Raw genomic sequence first — 16263 nt, forward strand, 5'->3', positions numbered from 1 at the left:
GGCTCAGCCCTGTCAGCTGATATTGGACAATAGCCTCCTATCAGATAACTCTGGGTCACAAGAGTACAAAAGTAAATGTACTCCTTTGACCCACAAGAGAAGTATGGCCAAAAATCTTTGACCATGTTTCTCTTCTAAATTGTAAAAGATGCAAGCTTTCGGGGCACTTTAGGTCCATCCTTCAGGCTTTATAATATTAAAAAGCCCACATCTTAAGTATGCTTTCCAGTTCTTGGCACCGGTCCTCTGAAAGGATGTGCTGGAACTGAAGAGAGTCCAGAGAAGGGCAACAAAGATAATTAGAGGAATGGAGGACAGCATCTGTGAGGAAAGACTGCAAGCATTGAACTTATTCTCTCTGGAGAAGAGACGCTTGGGAGGGGATATGATATCAATATACAAATACCGAACTGGTGACCCTAGCATAGGGAACAAACTTTTAAGAGAAAGGGAATTCAATAAGACACGAGGGCGCTCACTAAAACTAGAAGAAAAGCGATTTAACCTTAAACTGCGTAAAGGGTTCTTTACTGTCAGAGCAGTAAGGATGTGGAATTCTCTTACACAAGCAGTGGTATCAGCAGGGAGCATCAATAGTTTCAAAAAAAATATTAGATGGGCACCTTAACGATCACAACATACAGGGATATACAATGAACGGTTAACAGCAAACACACACCCACACACATCATAGGTTGAACTGGATGGACTGGTGTCTTTTTCAACCTCAGAAACTATGTAAGGAACCTAGCGAGTCCCAAAAGCTTGCATCTTTAGCTACCTAAGTCAGCTAATAAAGAAAATAAAGGGTATCACAAAAACTCCAAACCTTCTGCTAACCTTCTATGAAAAAAAAAAAAAAATACGTGGGACACTTTAGTCATGGTATAACTGTTTTTCATTCAATAAAATGTTTTTTTTTTTTAATTCTCCCCAGTCATTTATTTTATTTTCAATCTCAATCCACAGTATTGCATTTCAGTCTTGATTCACTAAAACATGATACTCTGGCCTATCACTGTCTTAACAAATAAAAGCATTTCACACCATTCCACCTAATATGTGTGTGATAAAAAAACTGGAGAAAACCGAAAAGAAAAATGCAATATGAAACAGTGATATTGCTCATAGCAACCAATCAGATTCCAGGTATCATTTTATAGTGCAGTTTAAAATCTGAGAACAAAAATCTGGTTTGTTGCTCAAGGAACCAATTTAACTTCCACCAGGAAAGAAAACAATCACTTCTACAAAACAGTCCATTATTCTATACATCAAGTCTTGGGTATTTATTATTAACTAAGATCTATTAGGACAATTAATGAGATTGTGGAGATGGTTTGATTTTTGATTATAATGTCCATGTCATTTAGAATTTTTCGGAGCAAACTAATTTAAATGGATGAGTGGTCCACTATAATAATATGGCTACTAGTGCAAATATTTCGGTGATTCATCCAAATTGTTGTGCTTATTTATAATTTTACAATAGGTTAACCTTAGTTAACATGCCTAAAATGTATATCTCAGAGTGGGTAAGATCAAGAAGGGAAAGAACCCCTGTCAGGTTTTTAATGCTATCTCTCTAGCTTTTGAGGAGATTTACTCTTAGTAATAGTTCTGGTGGCTGTTGTACCAAGGACAAGTAAAATCTCTTAATGGAGGGATCTTGCCTGATGAGTTGTTGGTGGGGGGGTTACCCTCACTTTGGATGGATTTACTTTCTCTTGTGTCTTTTTTACAGGAAGCAGTAGTAGATCTGTCCACTAGGGGCAGAGATTGCAAAAAAAAGGCTAAAAACATTGTAAACCTTCCTATAGAAGACTAAAAACCTTCCTATAGAAGACTAAAAACAAAAAGACTAGTTTTAACTTGAGTTCTACCTTATTATATTATGCTGGATAAAGATGCAATTTTAATACAACATATCATTTTACCCCTCAGCTCTTTGCATAATACATTTCCTATGTTGTTAGATAAAGATTCCATGTGACTAGTAATGATTGAAATGTTATCTATACCTGGAAATCCTACAAAAACACATTTCGTGCAACTAAAATGAGGAATTATCTGTCGTATTAAACAAAGTTATCAGAGGTGTGCATTTGGTTGGCTTTAATACTTATGTACACGCTTATGAGTATTTATGTCATCCATAAATATTGTATTTCCCATGCAAAATCTTTACGTATAAGATAGAATTACCCAATCTAATCTTTGAGTACTTGAAAAGACCAGGAAGAATATGAGTATATTAAGATTTCACGTTGATGGTGGAATGCATAGCAGTGTAAGAGATGTTAATGGCAATAGCCCAATTTGTAATTATTTGGGTTACTACTTTAAAAAAAAAACACTTAACCCCCTTGATAATCTAAAATGAATAAAACAAAATGGCGACACAATAGTCAAACCCATGTGTGTCAACTGGGAATCATAAGCACAGCTTTGTATAGCTAAACACACAAGATTCAGATGCATTTGCTATTAAATTCAGTACAGTAATATCACACATAATGTGCATTTCCCATTAAATTATATCTCCAAATAAATATATATGCCAGGATCACCAGTGTATGTCATGCCGCTGCAGAAAACACAGGCAGGTAGTCACATTTAGATTGTCTCAGTAATAATAATGTTTAAAGCATATGCTAATAACTAATCACTGATGCCAAATAAAGACTAAAAGGAATGCGCTGCATTTCTTACTTCCAACCTAATGTTCTATGCAAATGATGAACTCCAACATATACAGTCTACAAAGAAAAAGTTTGAAGAGAATAAGGAAACACGTTACATTAAATTACTTGAAAATTTGAATAGTAAGTATGAAAATGTTTCTCTTCCATTAAATTATTTTATGCTATAGAAGTGCTGATGGGAAGAGGCTGAGAGGTTGACTTTCATTGCTTGGCAGAGTCGTCCTGTAACCGTCAAAGTTGCGTGGAATGCTACCGCTGGTAGATCCAGAGCTGTTACTTAGTGTCTCTATGCTTCCTTCTCGCTGTAGTTCTGAAATACAATATAAAAAGAGAGGATATAAATATATGACAGAAATATGAATAACTTTTCTCACTGCAACAAACAGCATTAAAGTGCCAATAAACATTATCCTTATCCTACAAAAATTGTCTATACACACCCACTACTTAATGGCCCTGTAATCTATATTTCTGAAATCGTTTCTTAAAGAGGAGCTCAAGGCTCCCCCCCAAAAAAAATAAAAGTCAGCAGCTACAAATACTGTAGCTGCTGACTTTTAATCTAAGGACACTTACCTGTCAAGGGAACCAGAGATATCCTCACCCGAGCCAATACTTCAATTGGATTCAGGTGCAGACGCCGGAATCTCTAGTAAGGGAAACCGGAAGTCAAGACTTGCGGCTTCACTGCCAGTTTCATACTGCACATGTGCGAGCCGCTCTGCACCTTATGAATGGTCCGTAGTCTTCTGGAACCTGTGATGTGTCCCAGAAGACTGCAGGGGAAGGGGGGGGGGGCAAACTTCTGACTCAGATCACCAAAGCAATCTGAGCCGGAAGTGGGAGTACCTGTCAAAACCAGGCACCCGCTCCCCCCAAAAAGTGCCAAATGTGGCAATGGAGGGAGGAGAGGATGCAAACAAGCGTAACTTCCCATAAATTCCACTTTAAGCCAGCCATAGATGGATCAAAATTTGGGGTTCATCAGAGACCGACCAAATATTGCTCTATCTATGGGCAGGCTGTTTGTAAGAAGTCGATCTCTGATGAGTGTATTCTGACGACGGGGAGGCCTTCCTGCAGTCAGACTTCAATAGCTCCATGGGATAGATTCCCCCATCCACATTGAGTGTGGATTGTGGGAAATCAATGTATTTTCTTTCTTTAAACCAGCATTTTCTTTTGTTCAACTAAACTTCTATTTGGGACAAGCAGTGCACATTTGTTGCAGTCATTGGGTGAATTTACTAAAGGCAAAAAGACTCTGCACTTTGCAAATACAGGGACATTAATTTTCCCCACACCATAGTGAATGTGGTGAAGCTGCACTTTTTAAACAATACAGGGGAAAAAAAAAAAAAAACTTTTGGTTGCACATGATTGGATGATGAAAATCAGCTGAGCTTTACCACATTTACTAAGCTCTGGGGAAAATGAGTGCAACTGCACTTGCAATGTGTAGTCTTTTTACTGTTGGTAAATCCACCCCCATGTTCCTTCATAGAGTGGGATCATAGAGAAAATATTTAGCCATCCATGCCACAGGAAGACAGGATACGTCAGCAGAATAAAGACATTTGGAGATCTGGAAAAGGCTGAGAGCAAGAAAAGGTGCTTTTTTTTACCTTTACCAAAAACCTGCCTGTGCATATAAGAAGCATCTGTAGAAAAAATAAGGTGTACAGCTTTGACCAAAATTGAACAATCCCTTTGCCATAGGTGTAGGCCATTTACGTATCTCATGAAGCCTTACTGGAAAACTCAGTGGACATTGCATAAGACATTGCTAAGAGAGGCCCAGCTGTTACTATTCACCTTCACCATAACAGGAGTGAGCTTTTTTTTCTAATTCAGATCCCTTCAAGTGTTTTCTCCTCCCCAACACGTAGCTCTAAGCTCAGCGTTTTAGTGCTCACTCCTGTGATGATGAAGGTGAACAGGTAAAAGATGGGCCCCTCTTAGCAACATTCTGGAATTTTCCATTCAGGCTTCATGAGGTATGTATAAGGACTACACCTATAGTAAGGGCATTATTCAACTTTAGTCAACGCTGCACAGTTTTTTTTTCTCTACAGATGCAAATTACATGCATGGGCAGTTTTTTGGTAAAGGTGAACTAACCAGTTAAGAATACACATAATGGAATAAAAAATTTTTTAACCAGACATCCAGAACATCCAGCAAAAACTGTCTTTTTTTGTATTCTGTAGAGTGGGGAAAGATTACACCCTGGGCAGCACAGTGGCTAAGTGTTTAGCACTTTCGCCAAGCAGGACTAGGGTTGTTGGTTCAAATCCCAATTTGGCTCTACTGCCTGGAGTTTGTGTGTTCTCCATGTGGGTTTTTGCTGATTACTCTGGTTTCCTCCCACACTTCAAAGACATGCAGGTAGGGTAATTTGCTCCTGTCTAAATTGGCCCTAGTATGTGTATGTATAAATGTGAGTTAGGGACCTTAGATTGTAAGGTCCTTGAGGGCAGGGACTGATGTGAATGTACAATATATATTTATTTATATATGTAAAGCACAAACTGACGCACTATAGAAGTACCTGTAATAAATAAATAACCCCTGTCCAGTTATCAGTGTACTGCTATCCAGGGCTCTGTGAAAATGATTTTCCTCACTTGACAATGGTTTAATCAGACAGGCAACCTTGACAACCCAGCTTCCTTGTGTAGCAGCTTTTCCAGGCATTGGGCTTGATGTGGGTCTGCCATTGTTACCGGTTACCTCTCCAGCCCATGTGAGCTGCGACCCTGGGTGTGAGAACTGGCACATTGACAACTCTGGCAACTTTGTTTGGTTGTTTTATTGTATTTTTAGGGGATGGGAGAAGGGAATGAGTGGGATACTACTTTGGCTTGACTATGTACAATTCTGGGACTTCTATAGCAAAAATGCCCGTTAGCGCTGTCTTGACGCCAGCTGACGCTAGCCAACGCTTACTGGCGCTTTAAACACACTGTATCTCTGAAAGCTGTGCTGGAAGTCCGACTTAAGTCCAGAAGATCCAGGACTGTAGAATATTGAACTTCTGACACTACTTGCACTCAAAAGTCATTGACTAGCCCCTCCTGCCTTGCACTGGCTTGAGGTAGCTTGTTATGAAATCCTGTATGGCTGCAACTCTCAACTAATGCACTCACACAGTGCACTAACTCTTCAGGGCCCAAACTGCAGGTGCCCCCTTTCACACTTCAGGGTCCTCAACATAGGTACCCCCTCTATCACTTCAGGGTCCTCTGACCAGGTACCCCCTTTACAGCTAGCTGATACTTGGATCCTAGAACCTTCTCCGGAGTGGTCCCCACTGACGCTAGGCAGACACCTAGGGGCAATCCTCAGTACTCACGACCTTTGTAGGCTTTCCTGGGACTGGACCCCTCATGCTCTCCGATGGTTCTTGGCACACCGGATCCCCTTCAGCTCAACTACGCACTCTCTGGATTCTCAGGCAGCACCGAGACATCCGCTTCCTCTGACAGGAGAGACAGCCGTCCTCTACCTCTTGGGACTCTGCTTCCCACCAAAGACGCTCAGCCACGCACTCCCCTCAGACTTATACCCACTCCCAGAATCCTTTGCAGCAGAATCTGCCTTATGGGGTAGTTACAAGCCTGAATGTGTCCCTGATTGGGTTTCCTCCAATGCCCTATGAGAAGCCTCTCACAGAGCCAGTGGGGAGACTCCCCTCTCAGGAGACACACCTGGAAGCCATGACACCCTAACCAAAAAAACAATTATGGCCCTGCTGTTAGGCAGACAAGGCCCATTATGCATTTACCTAGCACCTACCTGTAGGGTGCTATACCTGTAATTTACTTATATACACAAATTAGTTATTCACAGTTAGCAACATGAAATGTAGATGGTTGTGCCTATGTTGGCTATGGGGGAATTCATCCCTGGCCACCAAGGGAGGTCACTGTTTTCAAAGACTGACTCACAAACTTGCCTTGTGAAGACTAGTAAAATACAACCATTGCGTATAACTGCAAAGCAGAAATCAGTGCCTCTGTAAGTAAGCATATATGGCTGTCTCCTAATACAAATACAGTATTATACAATAATTCCATACTATACATTAATACAAAGATTTTAGAACATAGCAATATGATTACATACAACAAGCTGATCTGTTGTATATCTCTTTTTCCAGCTAAAACCATTGCAAAGACTATACTGTCACTAAGTCATGAATGAAATGTTTCCAGGGGGGCACCAATTTGCAGTAATTGCTATCTGTTTTTTTCCATGCCTATCCACTTTTTTTTATAAACTAAAACAGAATGTTGTTAAAGTTGTATGGCCAGCTAATGTTGACAGGAGATACAAAACCCCTTGAAACAGGAGAAATGCTGGTCAAATGGAGGTCAACTCCAAGTCAAATGAGTTTTGAATGATCTTATAAGCATCTTAAACTGATGGAAAACTAATGGTATTGGTAAAAGTCCAAAGCCCATCACTGAAGATCCTATATTTTGTCAGAACATCATTAGTTTCCCCAAAAAGATTTGGGTCATCATACTTTCCTCTTTACTAACAACTCAAAGCCTGAAAGATGTCCATCCCTGACACTGGCATCTTCTCCCTGGCTTCTTCTGGGGTGCTGGTCTTTGAGGATCTTCAGTGGCCAGTGCTGGATGAAGTAATTCATGTGCATGTGCAGGGATTAGTCATCCCAGCACACAGGAACTTTGCCAGCAATGTGCACTGAGCTGCACATGCACAACTCAATTTTCACACTGCAGTAGACTTTAAGCAAGCAGATTGCATTGTATTTTATTGCGGAAGTGACATTGCCAATTATTACAGCCACACAAAGACTAGGCCGAAGCATAGGAGATTAACCTACCAGACTGGTTATGTTTTAAAAGAATTGTAAACATTTTCTTACAATATATTGAGCTATCCAATTTTAGTTTTTATCCTGGTACCTAATTTAAAAAAAAACAGCACGCCTGGGAGAAATTATGCTGGAATATGCACAGTGTTGCTGATTGTTAGAATGATAAAACCAGCTAAAATAGCTTCTGATAAATAAAGTGGTACTAAACCCAAAACCGCAGATTTAAATATGCGTACATATTGAAGCCAAACTCCAGCTAACACTTTATAAGCAGTTACAGCAAACAGTTGTCTTTTTCTATTTAGGATAAAGATTTTACATAAATTAAGAAATAAAAATGTATATCATTGTAAGAAACCCTGTCAGTGCTAAATGATTTGTCTCATCTCTGTAAGTGCTACATTCTGCTGGAGAGCTTGTTTTTTTGCAAAACAACAGACTGGATCACCTGATGAATATAGAAGCAAGAAAGCCTAAAAAAGAACAGAAGCCATCACATCTAAGAAATGGTAAGCTGTAATATAATAAATGTTTGCTTTTAGGTTTAATATCACTTTATCATCTTTACTATATCAATAAATAAGGTACCAATGCTTTTTAGGTAATTTAGAGCTTGACCCACAGGGTAAATATTATTATTATTATATTAATACAGAACTTACAGTGTACACCAGGGGTGTCCAAACTATGGCCTTCCAGCTGTTCAGGAATTACAATCCCCATCATGCCTAGTTATGCCTGTGAATGTCAAAGATTTACAATGCCTCATGGGACGTGTAGTTCTGCAACATCTGGAGGGCCGTAGTTTGGACACCTCTGGTGTACACGGTGCATGTTCTAAGAAAAATCAAATAAAAACAGCTGGGAAATAGGGACAGACAGACAGGTTGAAAAATGACATCCAGACAAGCTTGTTTTGCACTGTCAATATTAAATTAATGCCTAGTACAAATGGACCGATTGTCGGGAGACATCAACTGGTTCAATAAAAACCGTCTGACATTCGGCACATGTGTATGTCAGCTGGTTCGACAGAAGTCGGCTATTTGGCCAGCTTCTGTTGAACGAGCATGCTGGAAAACCAGTAGCTGACCGCCTCCCGATAAGTCCTCTAAGCTAATGACCGGAGTGTTCTGGTGGGGGGGCTGTCACCCTGTCAGAACACAATAGCTCAGTGGGGGGAGATCGCTGTAAAATAACTCCGACCAGAGCTGTCAGGTTTTTTTTTTTTTCGCTCAACCCACTGGGTTAAAAAAAAACTATTAGTGTGTACTAGGCCTAACCCTGTTCAGTCTGCAGAGGGCTTGTTTGGTATGCTAACATATTAGTACAGAAAGGAATACCTGGATTATTCAAGAGTTGGCTTATTTGCAAAATAACAACTGTATGGTTTTTGGGTTTGATATTAATGAGTTTGCACCTTCATTTGACAATTATAACATGCAAGAGCATATTACATAAACTAATGGTATAAAAAATAAAATTCTATGTTAGAAACTTTCAGTGGATTCCCTGCTGCTATCCTTTGTGTGTAAAGCCATATTCCACTCCACAGTCAAAGTGGAAAATAATATTCATATGAAGTAAATAATATATGAAAATGTTGGTGCTTACCAAGTCATTTTTTGATAAAATTGTTTAGAATTCTTTTAAACTATAGTTATCTTTAATAGGTTTATAATAAGAAATGGGTATTTTACAGTTAGATTCCTTTAAAATACTTGATGTGCATGCCTTTCCTGCCCCTGTTTTATTTTTTTCCCTCATTTTATTTGCATAAAGTTTGTTAAGAATGAAAGGAAAAGGGGCATGAATATGCCCACTTTCCTCATGGGATAGTGTCAGGGCAGATAAAATGGGGTTTTCTAGGCTTAGCTAGCAGTTTGATAGGTATAGGGCCTTTGAGGTAATAAGGTGGCTTGAACTTTTGACCTGGAGTCTTGAGTTTGCCCTTGTTTTTCCCGCTCAAAGTCAGGTATCTGGGGAGATTTCTATTTTTATTTGAGCTTCCCGCCCAAACCTCCCTTGTATCTGGGGAGATTTGGGCTCTCACCCCGGCTTCCTGCTCGTTTTTACCGCCTAAATTGCCGCTTTAAGGGCTATTTAAGGGGCTCCGCTGCCGCCTAATCCCTCAGACCACCTCAAGAAGGAAGAAGAAGGACTTTGCTATTTTCTCCCCCACCCCCCCACCCTTGGCTGTCGCGGCCAGATTTATTATTCGTGGGTCACCTTTGTTTTATGCAAAGGGGGACTATTTAATGTGATTGTATGGTTGGATAATATTTTAAAACGTATTTCTTTATGTACAGCCTGGATCGTGGTGATCGGGTTTGTTGTGTTTCAGTATTTATATATTTTGAATGTTGGATTTTATATTGTTGGATTTTATATTTATTATTAATACAAATAAAATACGGCCGCTGCCTATTTTTATTTTATCCATAAACAGATGGTGTGGTGTCTTATTATGTAAATAGTAATGTAATTTAAGATGTAAGGGGATCCGGGCTACTATCCCATACGTTTGCTAATAAAAAGTATAAAGCAAAAATGCTCTATACACTTTATTAGCAAATGTTTTCTTAGCAAACTTTATGCAAATAAAATGAGGGAAAAAATAAAACAGGGGTAGGAAGGTAGGAAAGGCATGCACATTAAGTATTTTAAAGGAATACGCACTAATAGTAGGAAAGGTTAAAATCCCTGTCAGTTTATTTTTGCTATGTCTTGTTGCTTGTTTTGCTATTTCACCATGCTTTCTGTCCTGAAGATGCAAAAGGAAGTTAGAGGAAATCTCTAAAAATTAGACCAATCCACTCTTAAGATGGCCATACAGTATACTGATAGAATTTTGTTCAGAATTTTGCATTTTAGGAACATTTGATTGTTTTTATATTTGTTAGTGGGGTCAAATCAATGTTCTCTTTTGACCACAGTGATGAGAACATTCAAAGGAGAAGAATGGAAATTTTTTCCCAAAATAACACATTTCAGTTAATGTGGTTTTTGGTCATGAAAGTCCATTATTTCCCATATCAAATTAAATGAAATTTTGAAGTACTTTCCATTGTATTATGTAAGTCAGGGAATGTACTTACAATTTTCAAACAGATGTTTATTCGAAAGTCTATGGCTAGCTTTAAACTTGTCACCAGAAGAAGTGTCCCCTTTGTACAAAATATCACTTTTGTAACAATGTTAACATTTTTGATTTCCTGTCACTTTTTGCCTCGTTAACAATGGTCACCAGGACAAATAGAGAGGGTGAATCTTCCCAGCAGAGAGTGATAAAAAGACGACAGTTCTAATTCTTCCCCATTCCACTTAACACAAAAAAGTTTTTTCCATACATCCATTTTAAGTGTTTTGTTTTAAATCTTTGTATTTGAAGGATTTTATCGTTTTCCTTTAAATAATGTCATGCTGACTCACACTAAGCTGTTCAGCAAATGTTAACTTTCAAAGTTTATGGAGCCACATCACATTTCCTGTGTACAAACATTTATACTGGTAATATTTAATCTTAGTGGAAATCTCTTTTTCCCAAGAAATGTGCGTTTTGGAAAGTATTTCCGCCTAATAGACCCTTATCAAGAGATCATTTGTTGACTCCCGGCTCCAGGCCACTATAAAGACAAGAGTGTAGACACTGGTCCTGGGCGTGGGATATTGTGTCACACCTACAATTTGCCACTTGCAAACTGTTTCAGTCTCTGGCTTTATTGCACACACTTTACAAATTCTAGGCGTGGATTGCAAAGAACGCAAACAGCAAGAGACGAAAGAGGTTATACATTTATAATCCTTAAAGTAACATTGCTTGACGTTTACTTAGTAATGTGTTTCAAGTCATCACAATCAGGGCTGCTCTGCTTTGAGACGGAGCATTTATTCTGAATGGAATATAAATATAATGGTATTTAAATCATTATGTCTAATCTCCCCATCTCTCTTTCTGTGTGGAGACTGTACAGGCAATTATAAGATAAACTTCCCTCTCTTGCACAGGAAAAAATTGTAGAGTTTCACTTAGTATTCTCAGAAAATGTTAAAGAAATACACAGACATATATAAGAAAAATGTATACACTTTAGCTAAAAGTCTTAGAGAAAAACTAATACATGATTTCAGTAAATACTCTTTTAAGTAATTACAATGAAATCAGCTTAAAAGTAGTTTTCGGACATGATTTTTACCTGCTTGCTTGGCCATATATTATGATATTAAAGTGTGTCTATATCCAATTTTTTTTTTTTTTTTTTTCAGTTATAACAGCTGTCAGGTTTTACTGTTATTCAGGACTTCATTGGAGAGATTTCCTCTCATGGACAGAGGTGCTAGCATTCCTCAACATAACTTAAAAAAATTATTTTTATTGTGACAACAAAGGGAGTCATGTGCATTTTTGATGAGTGGTTGCACATTAAGGATCCATAGAAAATTAATTGATGCATGTAAAAAAAAAAAAAAAAACATGTATAAAATGTTATTAATGTAAGGTAACATATAAAAAAATACACAGGGGTAGAAGCCGACTATTGATTTTAAATCATTTTTTTTATTAAATACAATACAAAGTGTTCGCAATGCACTATAGGTTGGAGAGCTGTCTGTTTGTAGGCTCTGCAATGACTCACTTCTGTGAGTAAATATCAGCTTGAGCCACTGAAGTATGTAAACTACAGTATTCATGCTTTTTTTTTTTTTTTTTTTTTCAAAGTGTTGTAGCCTACTGCAGGTTAAAAGAAACCTTAAAATATCAACATATCATATTTTACATTTACCCAATTATTAAAACATACCTTTAAAAGTTTAACTTTTCAGTCACAACAATATTAAGCATGTACAACTGGTATAAATTAATTACACAGTCCTTCAAATATTTCAAAATCAATAACCAAGGATTGCACATGGATGTGAGATGCAGGAGACCTAAATACAGTGGAAATTAGATCAGTAGACTGAATTTCTAAGCTCCTCATAAGCAAACTGGCAAATTTTACAACCCACTGCAGAGGAAATATAGGTGATTTAGCGTGGATAAATATACAGAGGAAATGCAAGCAGTTCGGTTGGTCTTTGTGATCAAAGTAGACAATGAGATCGCTATCAGTAATGCTAGCATGCACATGCATACATGAATATAAAGTAGATAGTGGGAAGCATGGATATGTACACAACTATACATACTGTAGAAATGCTATAAGAACAAAAATAAGAACAAAATTACTAGATACACATAGGTTCCCTGTATCATTTTTAATATTGTCGCTTATATCATTAATTTATTTTAATATATATTGTGGTTTTATCTTATAGTATTTTGTAGTGGTTCTATATTTGTTGTGTATATTCACTGACAAAGCACTAGATTTTTCTATATTTCTGAAATTTGGTAATGAAGTATGTAACAATCTTCCAAACAACAAACATATTTAACATTTATGTTTAAGCACCCAGTGGAACATTGTTTTGCCTGAGGGTGATTAGACTTCCTCTGAAACCTATGGCACCCTAAGTTTTCACCTGCTCAGATCAAGGGTAATGTTGTGTTAAAAATGATATTTTACTTTCACTATTCTGCTGCACTTAATGAATAAATGCTTGTGCTGAATGCTAAATAAAAGCAGCCCGAACATGCCCAGGTGGAAGCTTTCCAAAGCAATGGCAGTGGAGGGCACTTTTACCCATGCATGTCCACAAGAAGTGTGCAGTGGAGTGATCCGGCACATGGTGCACCCAAAGCTTGGCATCAGGCCCCACAGCACATGTCCTGCACACAGAGTGGGCAGCCATGACATGAGTGAAGTCAGAAGGGTCACCACACCCTCTGGCTTCAGAAATCTTCACATTTATCCGAATGGCGCAATGCACAATAACATTTAACAATTCATTTAGATCCTGTAGGTGAATGCTTTCAGCCATTTGGTCTAATTGACACTTTTGGCAGGACCCTACTTGCTGCCACTTCACTAGTACACAAGTCCTTGGTCACTGCCACTGCACCGTTGTGCAAAACCCTGCTTGCTGCCACTGCACCATCGCCCAAGGCTCTGCAAAATGACAAGCAGAACCCTGCTTGCTGCCATTGCAGCTCAGGGCACTACTGCATAAGCTGACCCTTGACCACTGCACTCATCAATAACACACTGCACACACATTTGTTCTCAACAATTTCATACCTACACCCACTTTGGCACTTGCCTTTACTCTACCAACACTGCACTTGCAAACACTTCTGCATTTGCCAACTCCACACCTCCACACATTTCTTCACTAGCCAACATTGCATCTCTGCACACTTCTGCCCGACATGCATTTCTGCACTTGCCAACCCTATGACACTAATGCCCCATACACACGTGCAGATTGTCTGCAGACTTTTGTCTGCAGACTTACCTTTTTCTATGTAGTGCAAGGGCCTGCCGGATTGCATACAAATTGAAAGTGTTTAGGTTTGACCTCATATTATATGGTTTTGGTAAGTCTGCAGACAAAAGTCTGCAGATAATCTGCACGTGTGTATGGGGCATAACTTTAGCACTTGCTGACATCATCTTAATGTGCACTTGTCGAAACCGCACTGATGCACTTATCAATGTGCACTTTTACGCTGACCAACAGTACACCGACAGTGACTTTTGTACTTTCCAGTACAGCAACAATGAGCCCTTTCTCACTTGCCAATACTGCAAAGACATGCGCTTCTGTATTCGCCAAAACTGCACCTCCACACACATTTGCAATGGCCAACACTCCACTAAAATTAACTTTTGCTGACACCACACTGATGTGCACATCTGCACTTTCTGAAACTGCACCAGTGTGCACGTTTCTACTTGCTAATATCGCACTAGCAAGTGCTTCTGCAATCACTGACACCACATAGATGCTCCCATTTGCACTCATCAACACTGCAACAACGTGAACTTCTGCATTCACCAATACCACATGTAACTGCAGGTGCCAACATAGCAACTATGCACATTTTGAAACTCATTAACACCGATGCACAATTTTGCACTTGTTGTCACCACAGCAATACACATTTATGCAGTTGCTGACACGTCACTGACATATGCTTCTGTATTCATTCTATTCAATGAACTAGCACAGTTTTGCTAGTCTACACTGATCATAAAGAAGCAAACGTTCTTTGGCTATGAAGTAGTTAAGAGTGAAGAAGATGGCATACTTAAACATATGTCTAGAGCTTTCATTTTAACTGTTACAGACTCTTCAGACTCTCTGGTGAGCATTACTTCCTACAAAAGATGGTCCAGATGCGTTATACATTGTTGTCATGTGTTCAGTTAAATCCATCACCTTCCAAAGGGATAAAACGGAAAAACCCCCTACTATATAGTTTAATGCTATATTCACACACATTACTCAATTTTGTGTAAGAAGAAGACTGAAATATATATGTTCATACTGTATATGTATATTCATCAATAAATTATTTATATTACCTTATAGAGGATTAACAAATGTCTGAATACAAGAGTGATGTACACTTTTACTTAAATCTTAGTGTGCTTTGCATATTTATTCTAGATTCGTGCAGTACTCCAGCATGAAACTTTGCCACTGTGCAGGAGCTTCCTGTAATATAGACCGGTCACTGGTGCCCTCCCTCCTTGTGCAGGGTGACTGGTCTTATATTGGCGCCCCCTGTAGTTTTCTGCAGGCAGCAAGTAGTTGGGTCTCTCCCACAGCTCTGGTCTCTGCATAGGCTATGTAAAAGACATTTAGTGCACTCAAAGTGGATTTATATCCTTTATGACTGTTGGAATATATTTAAATATTTCTATGGATGGAGTTTAACTTTAAATTAGAAGTCCACCCTAACACTAAAATCCCTTAATCTATAGACCTCCATGATCTAACACTGACCTATCCAGCCCTGTAAAGAAGAAATCAGTATACATAGCTTTTTTGAAGCCGATCTGACCCGATCCTACGCTGAGCTGTCAACTGTGGCTTCGCTGTGTAGACGGGTGCAGAGAACACATCCAACAACAGAAGCCCCTTAATAAGTCTATGGGTGACGTCACTTCTCATTCATTTCACAGCCGTTGTCCGTTGTGTCCTCTGCAGAGCTTCCACCGCTGGAGACCAGATCAGATCGGCCCAAACCGTCCTGAAACATTTGCTAAAAGTCTAAAAAAAACACCTGCAAGGGGAAAAAAATATGTACTCACCTCCTCCCCTGGTTTCCGCCCATGCCACCTAGGCAAGGGTGCCTTCTCCATCCTTCCATCAAGATCTGGTGAGTGTAAAGTAGACCAAATCTCACTGATGAGATGCTCCTAGCACTACAGCTTTTTATCACATGAGTTGGATTACTTAGCATTCTCAGGGATCTCATCGGAGGATGGCAATATCATTGCCCTGCACTTTGGAAGTTGGAGGGAAGATGAGTATATCTAATTTTCGTTCCCTTACAGGTGTTTTTAATATCTTTAATTTATTGTTTCAGCAAGGGGAGCAAACTTAAATAGCGGATCTGGCTTTAACTTGGAATCGTAAAGTGCAGCCTTCACTGAAGTCAATGATGTGTGCATCACTCCCCTTCAATAAGAACAGTTTGATGGTCAAAACAACATTCCTTCATCGAGTGCTTACACACACATGAACACTGAGTGTTTTGCGCTGTCACCAATGTGCTTTTGGACAAAATTTTTCAATATGGCCACTTTTCTA

The 16263-nt window shown here is 38.9% G+C and overlaps 1 protein-coding gene across 5 annotated transcripts in view; it reads right to left on the bottom strand.

The window, feature by feature from the left end:
• Positions 1–1942: 1942 nt before the first annotated feature.
• Positions 1943–16263, bottom strand: part of BCAS3 (BCAS3 microtubule associated cell migration factor) — a 1702410-nt gene continuing 1688089 nt past the window's right edge. For all 5 annotated transcript variants that reach the window (XM_082245731.1, XM_082245733.1, XM_082245734.1 and 2 more), the window contains one exon: positions 1943–3015. In XM_082245731.1, coding sequence (XP_082101857.1) covers positions 2867–3015 — 149 coding nt within the window. In that variant the 3' untranslated portion in view covers positions 1943–2866. The remainder of the gene's footprint in view (positions 3016–16263) is intronic.

The sequence above is a fragment of the Pelophylax lessonae genome, assembly GCF_965119305.1.
Source record: "Pelophylax lessonae genome assembly, chromosome: 2".
NCBI lineage: Eukaryota > Metazoa > Chordata > Amphibia > Anura > Ranidae > Pelophylax > Pelophylax lessonae.